This window comes from Lottia gigantea (assembly GCF_000327385.1).
Source record: "Lottia gigantea unplaced genomic scaffold LOTGIsca_34, whole genome shotgun sequence".
Lineage (NCBI taxonomy): Eukaryota > Metazoa > Mollusca > Gastropoda > Lottiidae > Lottia > Lottia gigantea.
The window spans coordinates 2,108,803-2,135,262 of NW_008709146.1; the positions used below are offsets into that span (position 1 = coordinate 2,108,803).

Consider the following 26,460-nt stretch of genomic DNA (forward strand, 5'->3'; position numbering starts at 1 on the left):
TTACTTTTGACTTTTATCTTGTGACCAGGTGCGACCGATTTTTACACTGTGTTATAAGGTGGTTTAGTCTGAAGTTTACCATCCTACCTATCCTCTTACGTTAGAAATATTATCATTTTCTGTGCAATTTTCAACGGCGCCTTCAAACCGACGGTCGACACGCAAATAATAACGAAATAAGGGGCGTAACTCCTGCCTTCAAGACTCAGTCATTTCATCAACCAGTGAACCAGATTTACTATTTGTAAGACTTTAAAATTACAGTTAAAGGCTTGGAATTTATCCCATCATATTCTGATGATAAACGCCTCGTACTCAAGAAATTCCTTGAATTTGAGAAGTCAGGTGATGTTGAAGAAATGGCGCAGGCTTGTGATCCATTTTGCCTAAACTTAATTATAATAGAAGAAATCTAATCTCTATTGAGTACGATTCCAGAACATTCTCGGGAAGAGACGTTTTCTGGAAAAGGGGTGTAACTCGTAAATACTAACGCGGTCAATTGAGCTAGACTATATATTTGATCAGGTCATATTAAAATTGCAAATTAATATGCCACCTCGCGGACTCCCGCTCTAGGGTTCCCTCTTCCGAAGCTAGCAGCGGGTCGCTCGGCCTTTTGAGCCAATCCTTCTCCCGAAGTTACGGAGTTTGCGATATCAGCATCCACTGGAAGCGAACGTTAACTTGTCATCTACCTACCTACCATTAAAATTCCGTATCTTTCCGGTTATCGTCGTTTACGCCACGCCCCATAATAACAAAATTATTGAATAGGAGGAGTTTTGAGCGTGTTGGGGGACGATAATTTCTTTCCACTTACAAAGGAAAAGTACTATGTAAGTAGCAGAATGTCATAAGTGATTACTATACTGATAACAGTATCCGATTATTCTTATCAATTTTCAAACTATATTATAGCTTTTACATGTGATTTTCGGTAAAAAATATTTCATCAGTTGATGATACAATTAGATCGAAGATTTATTGAAACTTTAAAGTCCATCATTTTTTGACTGAAAGCCCTACGTCTACGTCAAGGGTGTATAATGATGTTTGTATCCGTGGTCAAGTTGCAAGTTGGTATCAGAGTGGTAGGCCCTAACAGTGGTGGTTGAATATATTGAGCAGCAATTATTAACCATAATCGCCTGAATAACAATATAAATTGTTGAGTAAAATCAAAATTGGGTTAATTTGTACTAAATTTCATTTTGACAGATGGCCAACTTTGGTTAAAACTTAACCATTCCTAAGACGTCTACATTCCAAATATAAGAGTAAAAGAAAACCAGAATAGTTATGATAACACGATCCTTAATGTTAACGTCAGAAATATTGTCCAGAAGTCAGTGATACCAACCAACCTGTTAAGTGGCTTTCAATATTATAACTATCACTTTGTGTGTCCCATTCAGCAGGAAGCTCAGGGCCGGTTCGATAACAATGTCAAGGTATTACGAACTTCGTCTTATACCTTGACTGGAATAGGCATTATTCTTGTATTCGGGAATGCACAAATTTGATTGGATTGTACACCATACATCCTATCAGAGCCCCTCGCGAAAAGACTGTATACATTATGGCTTATAGTTTACAAAACTTCCTCCTGAGGACTCTGATTGGCTGTATTTGCTGGCGTACGATCCAACCAAAACACTGGTTTTACATACTTCCAGGGATACAAGAATCGATGATTTTGCAATCAAGATATCAGACGCAGTTCGTAATAGCTCAAGATTAACACATTAACAGATTAATTTGCATTTTTTTACTAAATTGAAACTCAGCATCTCGAATCATCATGGTATGAGACTTTAAATTTACTATCATCATAAATATCATACTCAAATATCAAATTTCTTAATTCCCGCCCTATTTGGTATATTTATCTATATCAAGAGCCAAAATCATTTCTGAGGTTATTATCAGCGAGTCACCTCAATATGGATGCACAATTTCCTAATATTAGGATTTTATTTATTATAGTTTTAATTGCAATTATTTATACTGTGTCAGGTAAGCCTAGAGACAACATTATTTAAACTTTTGTTCTCCGATAGAATTGAAAACATATATAATTCGTCGATATTTAAGAAACTCCACCAAATATGCTACAAAGTCTTTACAAAGTGAGATAATTACAAGCATTTCTACTTTATTTAATATTTGACATACATATATAATGCACTCAAGCCAAGGAACAAGAACACAATTTAAGTTGAAACACTTCGCTTACGTACCAAATGACTCAAATTGCTCAACATCGAAATTTGAGCCTTCAAATCCGTGTATGTCCTGAATATTATATTTGAAAGTTAAAAGAAATGACATATATATAGAAATAGAAAGTGAAATTCCTAGTTCGAGGTATTTTTTACGGAGTCTCTAATACGTTTAAACGAAATAATTAATTCGTTTAAACGAAATAAGTTATTCGATTAAACAAAATAATTATTTCGCTAAAATTTTTCGAAAATTCGCTCCGTAATTTTTGAAGGAATTGTGCGATTTTCGTACATTTATAGTACTTTCTGAAGACTACATTTCTTTAATTGATGACCAAATTTCGCTAGGCTGATAAGTTTTAAGTTTATTTCCTTCATTTACGTTAATTTGTTTAAATATTCAGTTATTGAATGTTAATTATTCAACCATATATAAGAATCTAAAAATGTAGAGACCCATCTTTAATGGGATTGTATTAAGGGTATCAGTTGAGTGCTCTCAAATCTACATTAAGCAAAATTACAAGTCACAAGCTGTTTGTGTTTTTCAGCTTTATTAACATAAAAATGGTGATCTCATTTTAGCCAAGGAAGAGATCAGACTGGTAGCAGGAAATGGTCGAGGAGATGGAATATCGTCGGGACGAGTGGAAGTTAGAAGAAATAGCTCTCTGCCTTGGGGAACCGTAGCCGTGTATTCAAGTTCTTTTGGAAATAAGGAGGCAGAGTTAGTTTGTAAAATATTAGGATATGAATATGGCCAGGTAGGTATTTTGTTTTACCTGAGGAAAAACAACTTCTAATTTTTGGGATATTTGCAAATACAGCTAAAATTTCCTTTTCCCACATTGATGCCCCCAAAAATTCATTTTCAATCTATATTATGAACGACAACATGGAATTCAGTTGAAGTACCAAAACTTAAAATATGTAATTTGCCATATATAAGAATTTATCCAATATTTTTTCTCTCATGAAGGCCAAAAGAAACGCGTACTATGGAAGAGGTACTGTGAATGTACAGATCACTCAACTGACTTGTGGAACATCAACCAACTTTTTTGATTGCACAATTTCCTGGGTTAGTGGTACTCGATATAACTACAAGCATTACATTGATGTTGGTGTCAATTGTTTTAACAGTTCAGGTTGTTTTTCTTGTCTTAGTTGTCGTTCTTCCTGTATCAGTCAAAACTCAAAATATCCACTAGATATTCTGTTTGCACAACTTTGTACACTTCAGCTGTATTGTATGCTATTGTCCAAAAATACCAGCAAGATTGCCCAAAGCTGCAGGACCTATACCTATGACTGCCTGATTGCTGCACTAAAATTGAGAAGGTTAAAAGTTCAGCTCCACTGGGGAGAATCATATGTATAATAAAGATTTATTATCGATAAGCGACTATTAAAAATGACATGCAGTCTCTCAGTCATGAATAATATTTGAACCAAACGCCAATCTTTCCAACTTACATTATACTTGTAATTCAAATTCCAGTAAAGATTTTAAATGATAGAAATTTACAATCGTATGGTAACCACAACACTGGAGCCATTGTGCTGTGGGACAATGGATGGGGACTGGTTTGTGATGATGGATGGAATGATGAGGCAGCGGCTGTAGCCTGTAGAAGTTTAGGATTCGATGATGGAACAGCTCTGTGCTGCTCACCGTTTTCATATGTGTATAGCAACCCGTCGATATCGCGGCCTTATAAATTCTACAAAAACTTCAACTGCTCTGGAGCTGTCGATGACCTGTTCAACTGTACATATTCAGTTTCTGCTTATACGAGCTGTGGAATTGGACATCTCGCCTCAGTAATATGTTATAACACCACTATCTCTAATGTTAATGACAGTAAGTATAGCGGTATATGAATTATAATACATATCAATAAATGATCATAAATGAAATATACCCTGCAGTGTTAACAGTTAATTAGAAAAAGTTGAAGCTATCATAAGAAATATCTCATCGTCACATGATGGCGATGTCCCTTCCGCTCAATATCAGCTTTTTTAAAATCTGACACTGTTATCCACGGAATAGCTATGAACGATTGAAACCCACAAACCCATATTAAGCACCTACAATACCATTCTTTCTCCTTACCCTTCCATAACATGCATTTCTTTCTTTCGCATCCAATCACACCCGAGGAACGCATAGGATCAAATTTCAAAACGGGCTAGTATGTAGTGATCAGATTTGTCGGTAAACTACACATACCTCATTCCTTTTTGGTCGACATTATTTATTAACATTCTTACTACTTTATTCGTGGCGTATTTTGTGTTTACAAATACATTATTTGTTGTAGCTTTCGGCGTTCGTCTGGTAAACACAACAGGCAGTTTTGGTTCACTAGAAGTAAGAAGATATGGGTATTGGGGTTTAGTATCTGGTAATAGTCATTTTGGTTGGAACGAATCAGCTGCTAATGTTTCTTGTCGACAGATGGGTTATGCTGGTGGCGTTACGTATTATAAAGGTCTGTACACTACTATCTATGTGTTATATTAATTATAAAGTTCTGTACACTATTAGCTATGTGTTATATTAATCATATAGGTCTGTACACTATTAGCTATGTGTTATATTAATTATAAAGGTCTGCACACTACTAGCTATATGTTATATTGATAATAAAGGCCTGTACACTACTATCTATGTGTTATATTAATCATATAGGTCTGTACACTATTAGCTATGTGTTATATTAATTATAAAGGCCTGCACACTACTAGCTATATGTTATATTGATAATAAAGGCCTGTACACTACTATCTATGTGTTATATTAATCATATAGGTCTGTACACTATTAGCTATGTGTTATATTAATTATAAAGGCCTGTACACTACTAGCTATATGTTATATTGATAATAAAGGTCTGTACACTATTAGCTATGTGTTATATTAATTATAAAGGTCTGCACACTACTAGCTATCTGTTATAATGATTATACAGGTCTGTACAATACTAGCTATATGTTATATTGATAATAAAGGCCTGTACACTATTAGCTATGTGTTATATTAATTATAAAGGTCTGTACACTACTAGCTATCTGTTATAATGATTATACAGGTCTGTACAATACTAGCTATATGTTATATTGATAATAAAGGTCTGTACACTATTAGCTATGTGTTATATTAATTATAAAGGTCTGTACACTACTAGCTATCTGTTATAATGATTATACAGGTCTGTACAATACTAGCTATATGTTATATTGATAATAAAGGCCTGTACACTATTAGGTATCTGTTATATTAATTATAAAGGTCTTTACAGATATTGAAGGGAAACTGGAACAAATATGTTAAACTAAGATTTTATTATCAAACCATTATCATTTATACGAATTTATAATTGCCCATAATATAATATTGCTAACAAAAACGGTGGGATAAGATTGTTTGAGAATGTTTTGTGTTACAGATGATATTAGCAGTTCAAAACAGATGTTTTGGATTCAGAAACTGAATTGTAATGGGTCGGAGAATTCGTTAGATGAATGTGTAACGCAATGGGGTAGATCGTATTACGAAGCGAATGTCATATGTTATAGAGGTAGGTTTGAACAACAATTTAACATTTGTTTGCTAAAATCTAGAAACTCTCATAAATATAGTACAATAAACTATAATTGTTTCAGCGTTTTTAATAATGAAAATTTTCATAAAAATCTGACTGTTCCTTTAAGCACACGTAACGAAGTACTTAACTTGACGTTGTAAGGATGTCTTGATCATAATCCATTACTTTTGTTATTTGATTCAGAGAAAATTAAATTGTCGTTAGTAAACGGATCAAGATCCTACGGTCGCGTACAGCTGTCCATAGATGGTGTACCTGGTACCATATGTACCAATAGATATCATGGATCAGATATGGCATCAGTAGTTTGTCGACAGTTAGGTTTTGGTCAAGGAACAGAATTAGTCGCTGGTTATTTTGGTGCTGGAGACGGCCCTGTCTATTTGGAGAGTGTAAATTGTGTCAAGGATTCAGTATGGGATTGTAGATATGATTCTGATTTGAAGACACCTAATAGTAATTGTCAAACACATTCTTTTGATCTGGCTGTAAAGTGTCATGGACAAGGTAAGTTAAAAGAATGTATACAACGCATCATACGCCATTCTTGACAGTCTTTGTGCTTTCCAGCGCCCCATTACATGTTAAAAGGATTGAAAAGAGGTTTTATAAAAAAAGACACTGTTAACATCAATTTGCACCATTCAGCTTTCAGTCAGTCTTCAGGGGAAACCAACTTAACAAAGATAACTTTGCTTTTAGTAAAGATAGAAGGTGGAGAACATTCAAATGGTATAGTTTATGAACAGAAGACAGGGTACAGCTGGAAAATTGTTTGTGGTAATAGATTTACTAATAATGCTGCCAAGGTGCTCTGTCGAGAACTAAGCTTTACCGATGGTAAAGTATTACCTTCTGGAACATTTGGTGCGGCTCCAGGACACATCCGATACTCTTCGCTAGTCTTTGACTGTAATGGAAACGAAACCACACTATCCCAATGTACCACGAGCTCTACATCCTGTGAAGGTTTTTATAAAAAGTACGCAGCTGTATACTGTTTCGATGGATCTCTGAACATTGGTACGTATTAATACTCTTCTCTGGAATAATTAACCAATTTTGTTTATACTATGACTATAGGCCGTTTCGTCTAGATCCATTGAATCATAAAGTCCACTACGATTATTTTATATTATTCTAGAAGTCACTGTCGAAATTGATCTGGAGTCTATTATATAAAAATTTTGAATCACTACAGATTTTTGATTAAATATGAATCAAAATTTCCAATTCAAATAGTTACGTTTTATATATGTTTAATTTCAAGGGAAGTAATTCTCTATAATTGTGATTGACCACTGAGGAAACTTATGAAATTATTTTACATCGAATTTAAGTCAAAGGCTGTTGTGTAAATAAATCCACTAGAAACATGGAAGATCCATAATAAGTCTTCGGAGAACTGTAATTCGAAGCATTGCACGGAGGTACAAAGAGTATCTCTCAATATAATAGAGATCCCCCCCAAATACCCCCTGTCTTGTATCAAAACTCGGTCCTCTCCCTCCACGATATCCTGCCCTCACTTCATAATTACCCCCTATTTCTTCTTGTCTCTCCGTTATCGTCTAACCCTATCTTCTAATACAACTCCTCTTTACATTTTACTTGATCCATATACTCACCTATCTCTGTGTTATACCTCGCCTCTTCTTCCGAGATATTATTCTTAGATACTTTCAATTTAATCTCCCTCTCTACTTTCCCCCCAATCTTCAATAATTCTCAATTCGCCATGCTCGCCTACCAATTTACTTTGATACTTTGTCTCCTATTACACTCTATTCCATCGGCCTCTTCGGCTATCTTGTTTCTAAATCTATCTTTGTTCGCCATTTTCTTTGCAGTACTCCTTACATCATTTTTTTCTACATACACCCTGTCTACCAATCAAATTGTTTCTCTCTTACCTTTCCCAGTCTGTTCTTCATTCCATGTAACCCAATTCCATTTAAGTAGCATCTCAGTTTTTCAGTCAAAATAGCCTTTATGTGATGTAATATTTTCTATGATTAGCCAAAACTAAAATTTGGTGATGTTAATGAATTTTGTCAATATATATTGAACCCTGCTATCAGACAATCTTCAAAAATATATATTAATGTTTTGTACTATTTCAATTACAGAGAGGAAATTAGAGCTGAAAGGTAACCCAAGCCATCCAAATACTGGCTTAGTATCTGTATCATTGGATGGTTTTACTGGGGGTATATGTTCAGATTTTTTCACTGAGAACGCTGTAAAAATCGTTTGTCGTCAATTAGGACACACTAACGGAATGGCCTATAGATATCCAACAACTGTTAACAAGTATACCATTCAAGAGTTGAAGTGCATAGGGAATGAAACTACTATATTAGATTGCCCTGTGGGATCTTCATCATGTCTGGGAAGCGCTCATCAAGCTGGTGTGTTTTGCTACAATAATACTGGTTAGTTCAATTCTAATTAATCTACAAATATTACATTGCAATGTTAAATACATCAACAGAGATGCCATGGCTTCCATCAACGATGTTGAATTGGTTCTTTGGACAAACGTGTTTTAGAATTATATAAATAAAGAAAGCCTCGTTGTCCACTAAGCGAGGTGATGTGGGTTCGAATCTCCCTTAAGATTATATCAAATCCGTATTACCTCGTTTCTCACGATTATACAAAAATCATACAAAAAGATTGTTACTTTTTTAGGGCAGGTAAAAAAAAAACAAAACCATATTTCGTGTTTCCCGGATCTGTCCGTTACACGTGAAATCTAAAACGCTATATTGTATTTTTTTCTCCATATCTAGTCCCTGTTGTAAGATTTATAAATGGTGGAAGCGGTAAAGTAGAAGTTGTTGATGGTTTGGATGTTGGTGGTGTCTGTTTAACGTCTAATTCTGGTTCCCAGTCCACCACACAGGCCAGAGTCATATGTCGTCAGATGAATTTCGAAGCTGGAGAATTTTTTAAGTAGGTAAATTTATTTTTGAAACAGTAACCCGTTTAACGGTAAGGACTATATGTATTGGTTTAGTTTCACTAATCATTGGGATTAACTGCATCGAGTAAAGATATTTATCTTGTAGTAACGACCAAGAAGAAACAACACCAATATTTATGAATAGTGTAACGTGTACAGGATACGAACGTTCCATTTTTGAATGTTCAAATGATGGATGGAGAGTAAATGAAGAAGCTCGGTGTCCTTCAAATAACAAGGCTTTAACCTGCTATAATAGCGGTAAGATTCAGTTTGAGATTCAGAAGCCATAATGCAATCACATAGGATGTCAATGTACCGATATATTTGCTTGCATTTCGTGATATGTTTCAATTCTGCAAGAATGATAAGTATAAATGTAATATACGTACCAACAAATATAACTCATCGGACGTAACTTGTTCAGGAATTTCAAAGGTGTTTATATCTATAGTGGATCAACATGTATAATTTCAAAACACTAAAATATTTTTTATCTCAACTTACAGCAAGGATAAGACGAAGTACGTCGATGGGGTCGTTTTCTTCTGGTTATGTTGAAATGCTGTACGCAGGTCTGCACTGGAACCCGATATGTCCGGGATTAGATGATAATGCAGCAAGAGTTATCTGTAGAGAATTACGTGCACCATATTTCAAGGTAAACATAGTTCACACATTTTTCATAGACTTTACAGCGAGTCCAAAAGTTAAATTCGGACAAGGGCTATTTATTTGAAAATATGCATCTCTTAGAATTTTTTAGAATTTTTAACATGAGTTCGGGAGTCGAGGTCATCTTTTGACCAGAAAATTGAAAGTGAAATAGATAATCTAGGCAGGATTGCTTTGATTAAATTGTTGACAATCTGTATGCTTAGCATAACATTCTATAGTCCAGAGTTACCAAAAAGAACATGAACAAAATTGGTTAAATATTTTCAGAAAAGGACTCGCAAATTTTGCCATTGATTGCAGGTATTATCTGATAATTTATTTAAAAGTGGAAGAAATATACACGGTATGAAGAATATTGTCTGTGTTGGGAATGAAACATCCATATTGGACTGTACTTTTACAAAACAATATTGTTACGGAACTAGCTCTTTATTTTGTAGTAAAACATCCAAATTAGATGGTAAGTACTAAGGTTGATAGGCGTGGTTATCAGTGGCTGCTTTACAACTTTTTCCCAATCCATGCTTGGAGGGTCTAGAGAGCATTCGTTCAATATTATCACATTTTTAAAATTCCCCCCTCGGAGCCGCCAATGGTGGTTATGGCTACATCAAATGTAGACATATTTCGAGTCTCAGTGTTTGTTCTATAACCATTCGACAGCGTTTGTAGATTTCATAATGTCAATTTTATGTTCCTGCAATGAAAACATGTTACAAATTCATCTATTAAGCTGTTTGTCCAAAAGAAATGTCTATTCTATCCCACCTTATTCTTAACAAAAACTATATTTATTTTTTGTAAATTTGTTGCAATGTCACATTTCTTTTTCGGACTTGGGTGATCAGATGTTAAAATATTCGGACTACTTTACGTTGACATCAAATAACATTTTTTTTCTCTACAGATTTCGAAATTCACTCATCAACTTCTCCAGAAAAGGGCTCTTTTTATTCGAAAATTACAATTGAAATGTATGGATTAACTGGTACAATATGTTCAGAAGGCTGGACTGATACTGCAGCTAAAGTTTTCTGTAAATCACAAGGTTATTTATATGGTGTTTCTGTTGGATCATTGAGCTCCCCCTCTATTCGAACTTTAGCAAAAGATTTCAGATGTACTGGTGAAGAAAGTAGATTACAAGACTGTAGTTATTCTATATCGAACCTTACATCCTGTCAATCATCAATGATGTTGGCCAATGCTCTCTGTTCTGACGAACCTGGAGGTAAATATGTTTGATTGTCATTCCAAATTACATCACAACGATCAAATGAGTAATAGATATTATGCCTTATACTGTTCTGCATATGTAATTTAATCATTATTAGCTTTGTGGATTCTTTGGAATAGATTCCGAGTTGATAGATTCAGTCGCTACCCTGCTTCGACACCGGCAATGTTTCAGTGGAGTTCAAGTTCAATAAAGTAATAGATAATATTATATTTATTGCTTTTCCTTAATGTCATGCAGATTAGGAATATAGGATCATTGTATAGCAGGAAACCTCAGACTTTGTCCTCGCATTTTAGGTTTTTCAATCCGATTAAAACCAAGCAATGAAAGTAGAAATCTTGGACAAGTGGAAGTTGGGTATCATGGTCAATGGGGACCTGTCTGTAAGCAGGCTTATACTAATAGATACCTGGCAATAACTGCTTGTCGCCAACTTGGCTATGTTAATGGTGAAGATATCTCAGAAAGTTCTTATGGTATAACACTTCCGATGTTAAAAATATTTGGTAGCAGTGGATGTGGAATTGAGACGACTGAAATATGGAAATGCAAACTGTCAGACTTCAACCTAACGTACCCTTGCGGTCGATACAATAAAGATCTTTTTGTTAAATGTTTGACATCAGGTAAATAAAAGTTACTTAGTTCATTAGATGATACAGGCATTATTCATTAACTATATCAAAATTGTAACATTTATAAGAGATATAAAAATAGTTATGCACAATATTTTAGACGTTTTAAAGACGTGGCCTTCCTGGCCACCCCACATTAGTATGAACTACTTTTTAATCAAAATTGCTCTTTTCGTTAAAATTCGAAATCACTAATAAAAACTCTTAATTTCTTATTTTATTCTACAATTTTTAACAGTTGATTTAGAGCCAGGGCATGCTGTTGGAGTAGCTAAGTTTACTGTAAATAGAAGAAACGGTGCGATCTGTAGAGATGGATTTGATGAGAACGCTGCGAAAGTAGCGTGTGGACAACTTGGTTATTCATATCATTATATACTCGACTACCAACCCTTCAATCCACCCAACCTCATTATTGCTTATAATAATTTCCGGGTACGTTCTTGTTCTAGAAAGCAAACAAAATGTTGATAATCAACATTTCATGAAGTTTCTAATTCAAAATCGTACGAAAACGTGACCATGTTTAAAACAGCACGTTGAGTCAATACTTGCAATACTTTCCTGATGCTGAATATTTCGGCGCACCAGCAAACGTATAATTACCGAAAGAAGAGTTGTTAGTTTCTTGCAAAAAAAGAGTTATTGAAAGTGAAATTTGTTTATCCGATTATCCAATTACTCATTTGTGCTTTAATATTTTGTTCGTCTTTAGTGTTTCGGATCTGAAACCTCCCTGGAAATGTGTCGGTATGATACGCAATATTGTAGAAGTAACAGAGCCGTTCAACTGATGTGTTCAAATTATCCATCATATTCAGGTAAATCAAATTCTTTTGCTGATAGTGTGTAATCTGAGCAAGCCGTGAGAGATGCCTGGTTGCCCCAAGACTGTTAAGTTTGCGTTTGAATTCTGAATTTGTTTTAAAATGGTGTAGCAAAGATCTTTTGTATTAGATTACATGATAATAATATTCGTTTATTTTCAAATGAAAGGGTACAACTTAAAAATCAAATCATCCTCATATGGAGAAGTGATAGTGAATCATTTTAATATAAATGGAGGCATTTGTTCTAATAAATGGTCGAATGATGATGCTAAAGTGGTATGTAGAGAAGTATTGGGGAGTGAGTATACTGGAGGATTCGCTTATAAAAGGATAAAGAATGAGGTGGAAATGAGCCAACTTGGTATTAAATGGTTAACCAATTTAAATTGTACCGGGAATGAGTCGGCCATTAGTCAATGTCATCATAGTCCGTGGGGTGATATACATAACTGTTCTACTGATACTGTTTCCGCCGTTTACTGCCTCAGCAGATCAGGTAGGTTATGAATTAGTCTTTCTATAACAGGTAAAAAATATATGATCATCCTAATTAATCTCTGAAATGAGTTTGTCAATCCAAAATGTTTCATTAAACTTATGATTCTCAAGTATCAGTAAACTCAAGTGTTGAGTAAAGTTGTATGTGATTGCAAGATGTAACAATGGATGGCCATTGGTCTTGCCCAGAGGTTGCCACTGAAAAGAGCTGACTTTGATAAAAAAAATTGTATGGACGAATGCTTACTGGCAGTTTATTGATCGCGCTTAATACGGTGAAAATCGTATTTGGAACAGTGTCCAAACCTGAAATTCACCTGTTACACAATTTGCCAAACTGTATGACATTCATTAGAAAACATTGGCATCGAAAAAAACGTAATTGCTGTTTTTCATAATGAATATCAGCGGATCGAATCTCTTAGGTCTGCAAAAGGTAAAACATTTTAACAGGGCATACAAAATACTATTGCTCTATTTTACTCTAGCTTCAAATGTTCGTATAAGATTGGAAGGTGGAGACAGCAAAAGTGGTAGAATTGGAGTATCAGCTGCTGGTGTATGGGGGACTGTATGTGGGAAAGATTTTACTGATCGTGAAGCCAGTGTCGTCTGCCGTATGTTAAATTTTAAAGGTGAATAATTTTTAACTTACTCTTGATATTTGCTGATATACTACGACATCTTTCTTATATCTAAGAAATAAATTTTTGTCGTGTGGTAAAACGTTCTTTCATAATGCCAATTTCTCAAAATGGGTGCCGAAGAGTAGAATTTAAAACTGAAATGCATATGTTTGTTTTCTTAAATTATTTTTTATTGCTTGAAGGTGGTTATGTCACAGTTAATGCTTTTGGTAGAGGTTCTGGCCCCATCCACATTAGTCAAATGAAATGTACGGGCGATGAACAATCGGTTCTTGATTGTGGTCTAAAAATATCTGAGTCAAGGAGTGGTTGTTACCACAGTGTCGATGCAGCTGTTCGCTGTTACAATTATGGTAAGTGATTCCATCATAATTTGGGTATAGGTAGGCACATAGCTGTTGGATCTGGAGACTTTATAGGCTTGAGACGTCCTCAAAATAATTGTATGTACTGTGGTTTGAATGCTTGTGAAACACAAGTATACGCCATCCAATTACGATGGATCTTTTTGCATGTTTGCATACATGTGTTTGTAGTCCAATGTTAGGCTGATAGATCAAATGGCATACGCACCATTGTGTAAGTGAATTGGGATAATGGCGACTTTTACATTTTATTTTATTTAATACAATATAACTGTATAACTTTTATGTCAATTTCAGTTCGTATGACTGGATCTACTAGCACATATATAAATTACGGGAAACTTGAAATATTCATAGATGAATGGAAACCAGTTTGCGACGCGGGATTTACAGATCTTATGGCAAAAATGGCTTGTAAAGATATGGGATATGAAATGGGAAGTTATGTTTGTTGTTCAAGTTTAGGAGAAGGCGATAGTAGGTCAATGGTGAGCCTCAGTAGATGTCGAGATATACCAGGATCTTTGTCAGACACATGTTACGTCAATACAGGCTGTTCATCAGGAAAATACGTCACTGTTTATTGTTCTAAATCATCGTTTTCAAATTCTGGTAAGTTACCTGTGAATAATAGTTCAAATCATTACCAAAAAAAAAAAAAAACAAATGATGAAACTAGTGACAATATCCTAATTCATCATATATACATACTTTACTGCCAGAAGCCACCGATGCCAATGGATTTAAGATGGCTCGAGATCAATTTCCAAATATTTTTTTCAAAATAAGACCTTTCAAGGCCGTTCCCCTAAATACGCCAGTGCTGTTGAAGCAAAACTGAGAGCTTGGTTTGTTTTTCTCATTTTAGACATTGTAACATTGACTGTGAGTCAAAACAGAGTTATGGTGACTGTAGCTGAAATCCAATCCGCAATATGTGCTCAAAACTGGACTGACAAAGAAGCGAATGTATCTTGTAAACATGCTGGTTACAATGGAGGTATAGACAACTTACTTACTTCCTGTATTATATCTACAGATCTGGATGTTTCGTTTCGTGCTTTTTTCTGAAGCTAAGTACACATGCCATCCATGATCTGACAAGTTTCTTTAAATCATAAACTAGGCATTTTGAACCATACTTTATGTTAACAAATCAAAAGCATTAAAAGACAATAAATGTACATGTTATATATTTATATCCGAAAATGCTTCAAATATTCTAAAGGGATCTTTTATTGTACAGAGAATTTGATTGACTGCATATTCCTAGAAGTCGCATACAAAAAAAAAACACGAGCACGACCATCAAGACCTGCATTCCATTCGGAATGTATACATTGTAGTTCTAGATATCGAGACATACAATAAAGCACTTCTTTAGCTAAAAACAAACGTAAAAGTTTTCAAGAGTAAATAGTGTACCACTGTCAGTAATGAAATCCGTGATTACCATTTTACAGGGATCGCAAGATTCATGTCGAATGAAATGTTGAACCCTGTTTTATTGGGTAATATCAAATGCAGAGGAATAGAGACGAATCTCACAGAATGCTCCCGAACTCAACATTCCACAGGATGTTCCGAAACTCTCACAAACAATCAAGTCATTGCTGGTGCTTCATGCTATAGTTATGGTGGTAAGTGTACAAATACTTATTTTAATAATCTAATGGAAGATATATATAAATATTACATACACAATAATTTTAACTGCTCCACTGGAGAAAAGTATTCTTGTCGAATATAGGTTTGATTTGAGAGTGCTGGTTCTAATATTTGTTATTTGTTGACTTCTCGCTTGCTTATACTTATTATATCCATTGATAATTTAATACACCTGATGGTACTTCTCTTTGGAGGAGTCCGCTACTATACAACTTTTACTCTCGATTTTGTCGTACATTGGACGAGATTCTGATGAACGGAATTGTCTTGATTGTACAGATTTATATTAATACAGATTTTTACCATTTTAATTAGTATAAATCTGAATAACATTCGAAGGTTATGGTAATTTCTCACATTATACGAGCAAATCTGCCTCGTTTTGGAATGAAAACCATTTAAATCTAATGCATTCACTAACAATCTTTTTCAGTACCACGTGTGTTTTTTAACGATAATGGTTATCCACAAATCCAAGTAAATAGGATTCAAAGTTCAATTTGTTTGAATGAGCCGGGAACGAAGGTATTTTGCAGGTAATAAAGTGTGGCGTGTTGGTTGCTAAAGCCAGTTTTGGTGGACTATGTGGCTATATTAATCTTGAAAAAATTAAAAGGCTTTTGAATTTCAACTAAGTTATAAGAATAAACTTGAGGAATTCAGATTATTTCAAAATGGAATTTCATTTGACTTTATAAAATTTCCATTTACCGAATTCAGACAAATTATGTACAACATGTTAACATAAAGTAATAAATTTCCTTCAGGCAATTGGGATATCCAAATAGCTATTTGCAAACCAGATCATATACCTACGTTCGAAACGATAATCAGTTTAAATGCACAGGAAATGAAGAGTCAATTTTCCAATGTGTCACAAAGAAGGAGGGGTATTACTGTCGACAACCGAAAATAGAATGTTTCAAACATGGTAATTCATTGTAATATCTCCAACTTAGCCATATTATATACCACAAAGACATTTCTAAAACACTTTATATGAATTTAATAATCAATGATCCTATTATGATCTTTCTGTACCAAAGTGAAATACAACACTATTCAGGCTTAGTATAAAATCCCGTCCTACTTAGCAGTTAGTAAGCCGACGTTAACTTGTCTATCAACCAACTTCACCAACCGGAAGCCAAATATGGCACGAAAATAGGCATTACCAATTGTTTGGATTTTGAAATTACATACAACGGAACGGCACTATTGAATTTGTCATTTTAGTATCTATCTAAATTTGCCAAGCAGGACTATTTCCTCGTAAATTGTATTTAAATTACAAAGTACAATATCATTATTATTTCTACAGTTCTAATAACTAACGGAAACAATCCTCCTGGTTACCTTAATGTAAATGTTGATGGCAGATTTGGACATATTTGTTCAGACGGATGGACATACACAAATACTCGTAAGCAATGTTTTATATATAAACAATAACAGCATCTAAGGCAACAAACAGTGACCCAACTAGATAAGTGGGACTTAAGTGTTGGGGTCCTAAAGGGCTCTTCTGCATTTTTTCTGGGAATGAGGACCCGTGGACTTGGTTCAACCAGTCTTTATGGTAGGTGAGCAACTCGGAAGACAACTAGGTTTTATGCAATTTGCAATTCTATTTAGATTATGTTCTCTGCATCATATGGATTATTCCAAGTTACAATGAAAAAAGGATGCAACAACCCTCAGCACATCCGCTTATCATGATTATTAGATGCACGAAGTTGCACCGAATCCACAACTCTTTATTGGATTCTTTTTTTAGTTGTTGTGTGCCGTGAATTGGGCTATAGCAATGGGTTTGCTATGATTGGTAACATACAACGGAATTCCCTAGCTATATTGGATCGAGTAAACTGTACCGGCGAGGAATCCAATATAGTAGAATGTTCATATTCCAAACCATTCATTCCTGTTTGTCATAACCAAATTGGAGTAAAATGTTTCAATAGAAGTAGGACGACAGGTAAAACAATTGTATTGAATCCTTATTGGTTAACATTATTTTTCTATGAATTTTCTGATTTTATAAGATCTTGGTGCTGCATCGTGCGTAATTTGAGATTGCTTTTTCTATATTTACACTATGCAATACATCATCGTTTGCAAACCACACCCCCATTCGACATACTTCCTCGGGGTTTAATAAGACTATGTCAAAACCCGTATTCGTGATACGATGGCAAAACATAAGCTGAATTACCTAAAGAAAACATTATTTCACTTACTATTGCAAAAATGGATTGCAAACATGACACATGACACCTGCATGAAAATTGTGATTGGTAATTTTGAGTAATAATTGTTTTTTCCACTCTAGGTTTTATTTTGAGCCCAGGACGTTTTCGGTCAAACTATATAGGCAGTCTTGCTGTTATCCATGAAAATGTACGTGGCTATATATGCCTTGATAGTTGGGACGATGTAGATGCAACTGTAGCTTGTAAACAATTTGGATTCACCATTGGTAAAGCGTTACGTCTTCGAAGGTTAATATTGTTTCATCATACTTGTCCTTAAAGCTCAGTAACTTTGCAAGAAAACTGAGGAGTTTGTGAAACCCCAAACCATTAAACGCTTTAGTCAAAAAAGCAATCCATTTTACCCAAATGTTTGAAAAGACGATTCTTTTTAAATTTAAGCATCATTAACGGAACATTTTGAATGTGCTATGCCGTGCGCCGTTCTATGGTCATTCTTCACCATTATCACGATTCTGTTCAATCTTGATATTAAAGGGACATTAAGCCTTTTTTATAGGTCGAAATATTTTTTCGCTCAAATTTGAGAAAACTATAAACTAAAATATAGAGAAATGTACCCTTTAATGTATCTGAAAATTTTAACCAAAAGAATCCAGCCGTTCATTTTAAACGCCCGAAATATTTAAGAACATCACGTAAGGTTTTTAAGTTGGTTATGCTTTTTGAAAGCAGTTAGAGAACTATTTGCTATTGAGTAAAATAAACGTCTAATTGTAGATTGTAAAAGTATTCTAAAAGGCTTTAACTAATAATCGAGATATTATGAAGCCTAACACCAAAACTAGGTCAAACTGCTTAATTAGGCCTAACAATAAGTACTCCGTAGATACATAGATATAAATAGCATACTTTAGAAATATTTACAGGTATAATTTACGACGTTTTTGATAATGAAAACTTTTTACAAAAAAGCAGAACATCTCTTTAATCTTTCAGCCCTGGAATGAGACCGTATTTGTTGTCAAATGTAAATTGTAACGGCTCAGAATCCAGACTAGATGAATGTGATTATGATATAGGGGACATAACTCATTGTTCATCTGACAAAGTTGCAGGAACTGCATGTTCTTCTCAAACAGGTACTTGTTAGCAATTAAATATACGCCCACATCCCACACCTCATGGTTTATTAGTAACATTATGTTATTATCATTATTAGTATTTTATAATTTTCTTTTCACTAAAAAACGAGTCTCACTATACAATCATTCAGGCTGGTTGCTCCGATGCTATAACAAATATTTTGAAATTCTACCAAGGCAAACATGATATCATTCCGGACTTTCTATTCGAACTTCAGATTTACAGATATCATTCCTGGTGATAGTAACGAAATAACGATAGAAACAGCAATTCTGCTATTTCTTTCATTTGTCCATTTGGCAACTACTGTTATCATGATAGAAAGATACCTTGATAACGCATAATTTATTTTAGGTATCTTCTCTGGATTGTTGGGTGAGAATGGTATAGGGTTAGTCCAGATATCTATTGACGGAACATGGAGTGTGTTCTGTAATAGTATTGGAAACGAGGAAGCTTATAATGTGTTCTGCAAGTCGATAGGCTATACATCGGGTCACTATGGATCTAGAGTAGAAGGACAAGGCTATAACATTACTGGCCCAGTGTATAACACTAGATTTATTTGTAATGGACATGAAGCTGATATTACAGACTGTACTCATTCTAGCTGGAGCACAAGTTACCGATGTGCATATTACGCCTCTGTACATTGTTTAAATGACGGTAAGAGTTCTTTTGTTTGTATTTTCCAAACCAAACCTTAAAATCATTTTAACAAATGTTTTCCAAGAGTAGTTTTGTCAAATTAAAAACCCACGCGATGTGTTTGATCTTGTGATTCTTGTATCTAGTGTGGAATTTGTTCTCTATGTAACGGTATTTCATGAAAATTCAAGAGGATGTATCTAGATAAGCAAACCTACTCATTTTCGAAGGTAAATGACATCCACAGTAAAAGCATGATGTAAGCATAGGGCTGGTTTATGGAAGAAGTCTAAAATTATTGTATAAAAACTTTTCTAACAGTACGATTGCACGAGGATGGACAGCATACAACCCGAACAAGTTCAGGACCAGTGGAGATCTACTACCAGGACCAATGGTATTTGGTTTGTGATAATGGTTTTGATGATGCTGCTGCTGAGAGAGTCTGTTCAGATTTAGGATTTGCTGATGGAAAGGCAATCCATGGATCAACCTTTGGCTGGGATTACGAACCAAGATTAGAAGTATCAAATATGACCCTGAATTGTAATGGGTCTGAAACGTCTGCAAGTGGTTGTTTATCAATCAGTTCCTGTCGTTCAGGACAGTATGCCTCTGTTGTCTGCTTCAATGAAACTGATATTGATGACGAATGTAAGTTGACACCTGAATTTATCATTTGAAAGTTTAACAGAAGTCAAAAACCTCAACAGATTCACCTTTTCACCTTTGATATATTGACTAACACTTCACCAAGGGAATCAGATTGCAAGTTGTGAATGTTCGCTACAATCAAATTTAACGAAAACATAACTGGTATGAGCATAGTTGGAGGAATCACATTAATGGAATTAATGAAATAAAAAGGTTATATCTATTATTTTATCTACTTCTAGATCTGGAAAGCGACTATGTTTTCAGCATAGAGAGACAATCGAACGTGTTCAATTCATCAGGAACGGTTGGCGTTTCTATATTTGGAGTGCAGGGTAAAATATGTGCTGATGATTGGGACGACGAGGATGCTGTTGTTTATTGTCGTTCTCAAGGTTATTCAGCAGGAATCGCCTATAAAAATCACCCGAAATTTGACAAAGATCAACCATTTTGGATTGGTAAATTTGAATGTGCTGGTACAGAGTCAGACTTGAATCAGTGTATCCATAAAGATAGACTTACCATGGAGAAATGTGAATCAAACAGTGGGGCATCTGTTGTCTGTCATAATGGAGACTTTGGTGAGTATTGTAAATGTCAAACTTGTACCAACGGCCATTTGTATTCAGCATCATTTAATGAACAGCCACCAAAAATTGCTCCGTGTAATTTCAACCTCTAATCAACACCACCCCTAGACACAGCCAGCTTAGAACAAATGCATCAAAATTTATTAACACCCACTTTGATATTTGAAAATGAATATTTCTGATTGATGGCGAATACAGATTACCTCTTGAAATATTTCTCTTCACTTCTGTTACAGATGTTAGTTTCCGGTTTGTCAATCGGACAGTTGATAAGAGAACCAGTAGTCAGATCTATTTAACTATTGATGGTGTTGTTGGTGGCCTTTGTCAAGATCTTATCGACTCTAAGGCGGCTAATGTAATTTGCAGGTAAAAAGTGTCTTATTAACTATTATATTTGTAATCATAGGACGAGAAGATACATTCTGATTTTCAACCCATTTACACGGATGTATGTCGGAGAGGCTGCAAGGAACAGTATCTTTTCTATGAGGTCGGAAGTCGGAAATCTAAACAAAAGTAGAGTATCTGTTTATCAAGGCTCTGGTAGTTAGAATGTCAACCTTAACTCTGATAGTTATTTGTCCATCCTAGCACATCCTTTATACTGTTAGATATTGTTCGAAATAAAGGAGTAAATGGTTACCATTTTCTGGTATAGTTTCATTACAAAGATGTCTAACTGACTAGCTCGATAAGATATGAAATTTTGTTTTTTTATATAAGGCAATTAGGTTTTGATGGTGGTTGGAAGAAACGTTACCAGAACATATCTGGTCCAATTAATTGGAAGATTGATTTCAAGTGTTCTGACAAGGCAAAGAATCTTTTAGACTGTAGCCATTCTGGATTTCACCAAACCATTATTAGTCATCCTTGTGAACCAACGTTTGTAGAATGTTTTAATTCAGGTAAGCTTGATTAGAAGTAAGAAATTAACATTCCAAATATATGTTAGCCATGTGGACTCTCCGAAACGGATGACGAGAAAAGTATAGTAACAGATAGCAAATATGTCTGTTTATAAATGAACAACTTCATTATAAGAAACATTTACAATAGAGATCGAAGGTGAATAATTTATTTCCAAAATTATTTTAGTATATTTGTCGAATGGTGGTGCTGTGTGGATTTATGATGGTTCAAAGGAGATATGGTCTGCAGTATGTGATGATATATTTGGTGATGTTGAGGCCAGTGTTGTATGTAAGGGTGTATCTAGTCGTTATATTAGAGGAATACCGATACTAGGTTCAATTACTGGTATTATAGATGACGTAGCGAACAGTACTAGAAGATGTTCGGGTACTGAAACATTGTATACAGACTGTCCCATTGTGTCTTCTGTTTGTAAATCAGATCGCTATGCATCTGTTCAATGCTTTGAAACAAAACCTAATACAAGTAAGTTTTGTTTTATCTGAGGGGACATAACCTGGTTGGAAACACAATACATATTGCTTTTTTTTTGCATCATAAAATTAAAACAAATCTTGTGTTTTCTCGTTGACTTTATATCCTTATAGCGGTTGAACGAGGATTAAACTTTAAATGATACCTTTATATGTATTTAAAAAATGAAGCTTTTCACATGTTATTCAAGCAAATGACAGTCTCTGCAGCCTCGCATTATCGACAGAATGTGCTCACCTGAACCAATGGTCTTGCTATTCAGTATAGCATCTTGAATGATCCAGTCTGGTAATTCATGTCTATCTCATTGATTTGTCGGTTTGAAAAAGGATACTTGCCTATTTTGTTCTTGTCATTAAACAAACATGATATTGTTTTTGCAGCAACCTTGACTATATCATTAGACAGTGCTTACAGATCGACATTATCAGGTTATTTGAAAGTGATCCTTCCGTCAGGAGTTGAAGGAATGGTCTGTTCTGAAGGATTTGGTAAAAATGAAGCAACAGTTGCTTGCAGACAACTCGGCTTTTTTGGAGGTGTCCCGTATTTACCATTTGGAAACCTTAAAAAAAAACCGATTGTGATGGCGGACGTATCTTGCTCTGGTGACGAGAATACCCTAGCTGACTGTCAGTATAATATAACATCATCCAAATATATTTGTAATTACTATTCTAAACGTGCTGGTGTACTCTGTTACAACTCATCAGGTAATGATAACTTCGAGATACTCTTCATTGTACGATTAACGAGAATGCCTGCAATCATTTCTAAGGCTTTGGCACAACATGGCAGACAACATCAAGTTTATTCTGTTCCATGAACATTTCTTGTTTAGCTTTTTATATACGTCCCATATATTGTCGACATCTACGAAATTTTAGGCCGTTAACATATGTCCGTGAACGCACAAGAACCCATCGTTTTGTTTTGGTTTTATGAACTTTAGAATTTTTCGATACGGATTTGTTTCTCTTGAAACACTCTTTGCATGCAAAAGTGTACAGAGGTTCTTGTTCTTTGTTCATGTTTCCATAGCTTACTATTGTAGATTTAGATCTAATGGCAAATATCCGGGGACTTTTCTGTTGCTTTCAACATCTTTAATGATATGACAAAATTTACTTGGACTAAATCATTCAATAATTCTACTTACTAATTCCTGTTGTTTTAGGGGTCAACTATAGATTAACAGGCGGAGATCGACCAGGAGAAGGTTATGTTCAGATGCAATACGAGGGTGAATGGGGTAATATATGTACCAATAGATATAGCAGTCTTAGTAATTCAATTAGTAAGGTATTATGTCGCGAGTTTGGTTATAGAGATGGTATTGCAGTGTTTGGCCAGAGTTCTATGTAAGTATCAATTCTCAAATAAAGTTTCCAGCCAATGCTTAAACTCCAGTGCTTAAAGCTTATAATATTGAATGTGAGCTTCACTGTAATGACTTTGACAGGTATAGCCAACTATGCATGACAGTCATACCCTTTCGTATAACCAATGTATTCCTTCGGAGAGTGCTCGTCTCTAATAACTTTTATTCACGATTTGTTATAAACCGTATTTAAATTCAGAAAGAGCGTCTAGTTTACCGACAGATGTTTGTGTCTTAATGGAATTAATTGTTTTCAAGTTATATAACCTACTGTGCTTTTTAGAATAAAAATACAATCAATGCATCTTGGATTTTGAGATCCTCTGAAAAGAGTGTTCACCGTTTGATTTTGTTTTGGCTTACAACATCTTTTGAGGTAACAACCACTATTGTGGTAAATGAGTAATTAGGCCCCTACCCCAAATTTATCACACTTATAACATTTAATATGGGTTGTAACAGACAATGGATTAATACACCTATTTCACCATCCCCATTTTCTAAATTCAGTGTTTCAGCTACAAGTCCAACATGGTTTTCCTATCTAATATGTAATGGTGATGAATCAACACCTACTAATTGCTTATCTTTAGGCTTTAATAGGTCATCTAAATGTGATTTTACTCTGCAACTTAAATGTTATAATCAATCTCTAGGTAATTCTTTTTCATCGTTTCGAACGGATATATTTATCTAAACCCTTCAGTGGTGTTTCTATAAATGATTAGGTGGAGGTAAATGATGGTAAAGGATTGTTAAAGGAGGTGTGGGTCTCAATGACACTAGGCACTCCATGATGTGAAAGTAGGTCAGCTCCCTGACTGAATTTCCCATATTACGCCATGTAGTGATATTCATGAATGAATTGTATTTTGTCTACAAAAGAGGAGGACGAGATTTATGGTGGTATTTTTTTATGGTCGGAATTTATTGTGTTCATTCCAGAAATATCTGATTTACGACTACTTGGTGGTGATAATTATGGACGTGTGGAAGTTTATATGCAAGGACCAAATGAATGGGGGACAATATGTGGTTATTACTTCAGTGATGTGGAAGCGGGTGTTATTTGTCGTCAGCTAGGTTATAGAACTGGTAAAGCTGTTCAGATGGGTGGCCTAGGAATTGGTCAAGGCCCAATATGGCTAACTTACCTGAAGTGCAATGGTACAGAATCGAAATTAACTGACTGTAAACACTCTGATTATACACTGCCATTGTGTAATCATGCTAATGATGCCGGAGTAATATGTTCAGGTAAATATGACGTAATAGTCCGAGAATAAGGTAACGTAAATGGGTATTTCTGACCAAGGGGCATTTAAAAAAAAAACAGTTACCACAGTGACATTTTAGTTAGGCGTGCACTCTGCGCAAATCTTATCTCCCACACTTAAATGATTGAAACAAATGCAGGGACCACTTGACGAAAATACCAAGGCACTGAAATGAAATCATATTTTTTTCCATTGAATTTTGTAGGTAAAAGTTTGGAAACTTCAACTATACCAACAACAACCATTGGACCTAGAAACAGTACAACAACCACAACCAGTGAACATGCAACCAGTACAACAACGCCTAAAACAACTAACATTGCAACAGCCACAACCAATGAACCCACAACCAGTACGACAACGACTACAACTACTACCATTGCAACAACCACAACCAGTGAACCTACAACCAGTACGACTACTACTATTGCAACAACTACAACCAGTGAACCTTCAACCAGTACAACTACTACTATTGCAACAACCGCAACCAGTGAACCTACAACCAGTGCATCAACGCCTATATCAACAGCTATTTTAACAACCACAGCCAATGAACCTACAGCCAGTGCATTAACGCCTATATCAACAACTATTGGAACAACCACAGACAGTGAACCTACAACCAGTGCATTAACGCCTATATCAACAACTATTGCAACAAGTGCATCAACGCCTATATCAACAGCTATTGCAACAACCACAGACAGTGAACCTACAGCCAGTGCAATAACGCCTATATCAACAACTATTGCAACAAGCACAGACAGTGATCCTACAACCAGAACAACGCCCAAAAGCTCAACCACAACATCTACAACAACAGCTTCAAGTACATCTACCACAGTAACAGTTTTTACTACAACCTTTCAACAAGCGATCACAAGTACAACCATAGACCCAAATAAAGACACCGGCAAACCTTCAATCACCCCTGGGCAACCTGAAAAGACCACATTGGGCGAGAAAGAGAATAGTGATTCCCAATCACTGTTAACTGATAAAGAAGTGACAATGACTATTGGTAGTGTTTTAGGTGGTGTTATAGCGATATTAATTGTTATAGTGATATTGATACAGAGAAAGAAACGACATGGCGGTTATATGTTATCTGACGATTTATCAGATTTATCTTCTACAAAGATGTCAGAATTTTAACAAATTTTTTGACACATATAAATTGATATCGGGGACACTAGATTTAACAGCTAAAAGAACTTTAAGAACTAACATATTCATTCCTTGGATATATAAATTCGGTGTAAATATGTCTTGAGTGACGTTTATATATAATTGTTGTATCTATGTATTGTTTATCATATTACCATTTCATAAATAGAGTTTTATTGTTATTTGACTAATTATCAGAATAAGTACTGATATCCAAAGCTATCATGTATGTAAACAACATATATAGTAAAGTATAATCATGTGTATATTAAATGTAAAGACTATTAACTGGAAAAATTCTGAAATATTGTCAATATAGTCGAACAAAATGATGTGTACACATATTAGTCCGATTCAAAACATGAGCACGGCATGGTAAAGTAATAGTAGTTTTAATTACTAATTCATAATCCCTAAATACAATCCACTGCTCTTATTGATGTTTTTAAACGAACCCAGATGTGCACAAATACCATTGCACGACTGCACCATTGCTTTACAGGTCTAGATTTGCAAACGTTTATTCTTTTGATTATCCAGAATACCGTCTGGAAGGTATAAATACAATAAAAGTTATCTTTTCTTCCATATAAT

General features: G+C 34.9%; 1 protein-coding gene across 1 annotated transcript; it reads left to right on the plus strand.

Moving 5' to 3' along the window:
• Positions 1–1,946: 1,946 nt before the first annotated feature.
• LOTGIDRAFT_233072 (hypothetical protein) lies at positions 1,947–26,047 on the plus strand (the record flags this gene model as incomplete). The annotated part of the gene is made up of 37 exons (XM_009058518.1): positions 1,947–2,019; positions 2,814–2,992; positions 3,208–3,376; positions 3,730–4,092; positions 4,556–4,726; positions 5,684–5,815; positions 6,026–6,349; positions 6,545–6,865; positions 7,972–8,277; positions 8,638–8,800; positions 8,917–9,071; positions 9,320–9,471; positions 9,789–9,948; positions 10,396–10,719; positions 11,025–11,354; positions 11,602–11,798; positions 12,079–12,184; positions 12,360–12,689; positions 13,180–13,326; positions 13,521–13,691; positions 14,001–14,315; positions 14,572–14,703; positions 15,167–15,343; positions 17,149–17,349; positions 17,704–17,872; positions 18,584–18,726; positions 19,085–19,396; positions 19,700–20,032; positions 20,275–20,616; positions 20,862–20,994; positions 21,352–21,536; positions 21,727–22,029; positions 22,422–22,751; positions 23,216–23,399; positions 23,930–24,075; positions 24,365–24,676; positions 24,902–26,047. The coding sequence occupies 37 exons, from the start codon at positions 1,947–1,949 to the stop codon at positions 25,852–25,854; spliced, it is 8,943 nt and encodes a 2,980-aa protein (XP_009056766.1). The 3' UTR covers positions 25,855–26,047.
• Positions 26,048–26,460: the final 413 nt, after the last annotated feature.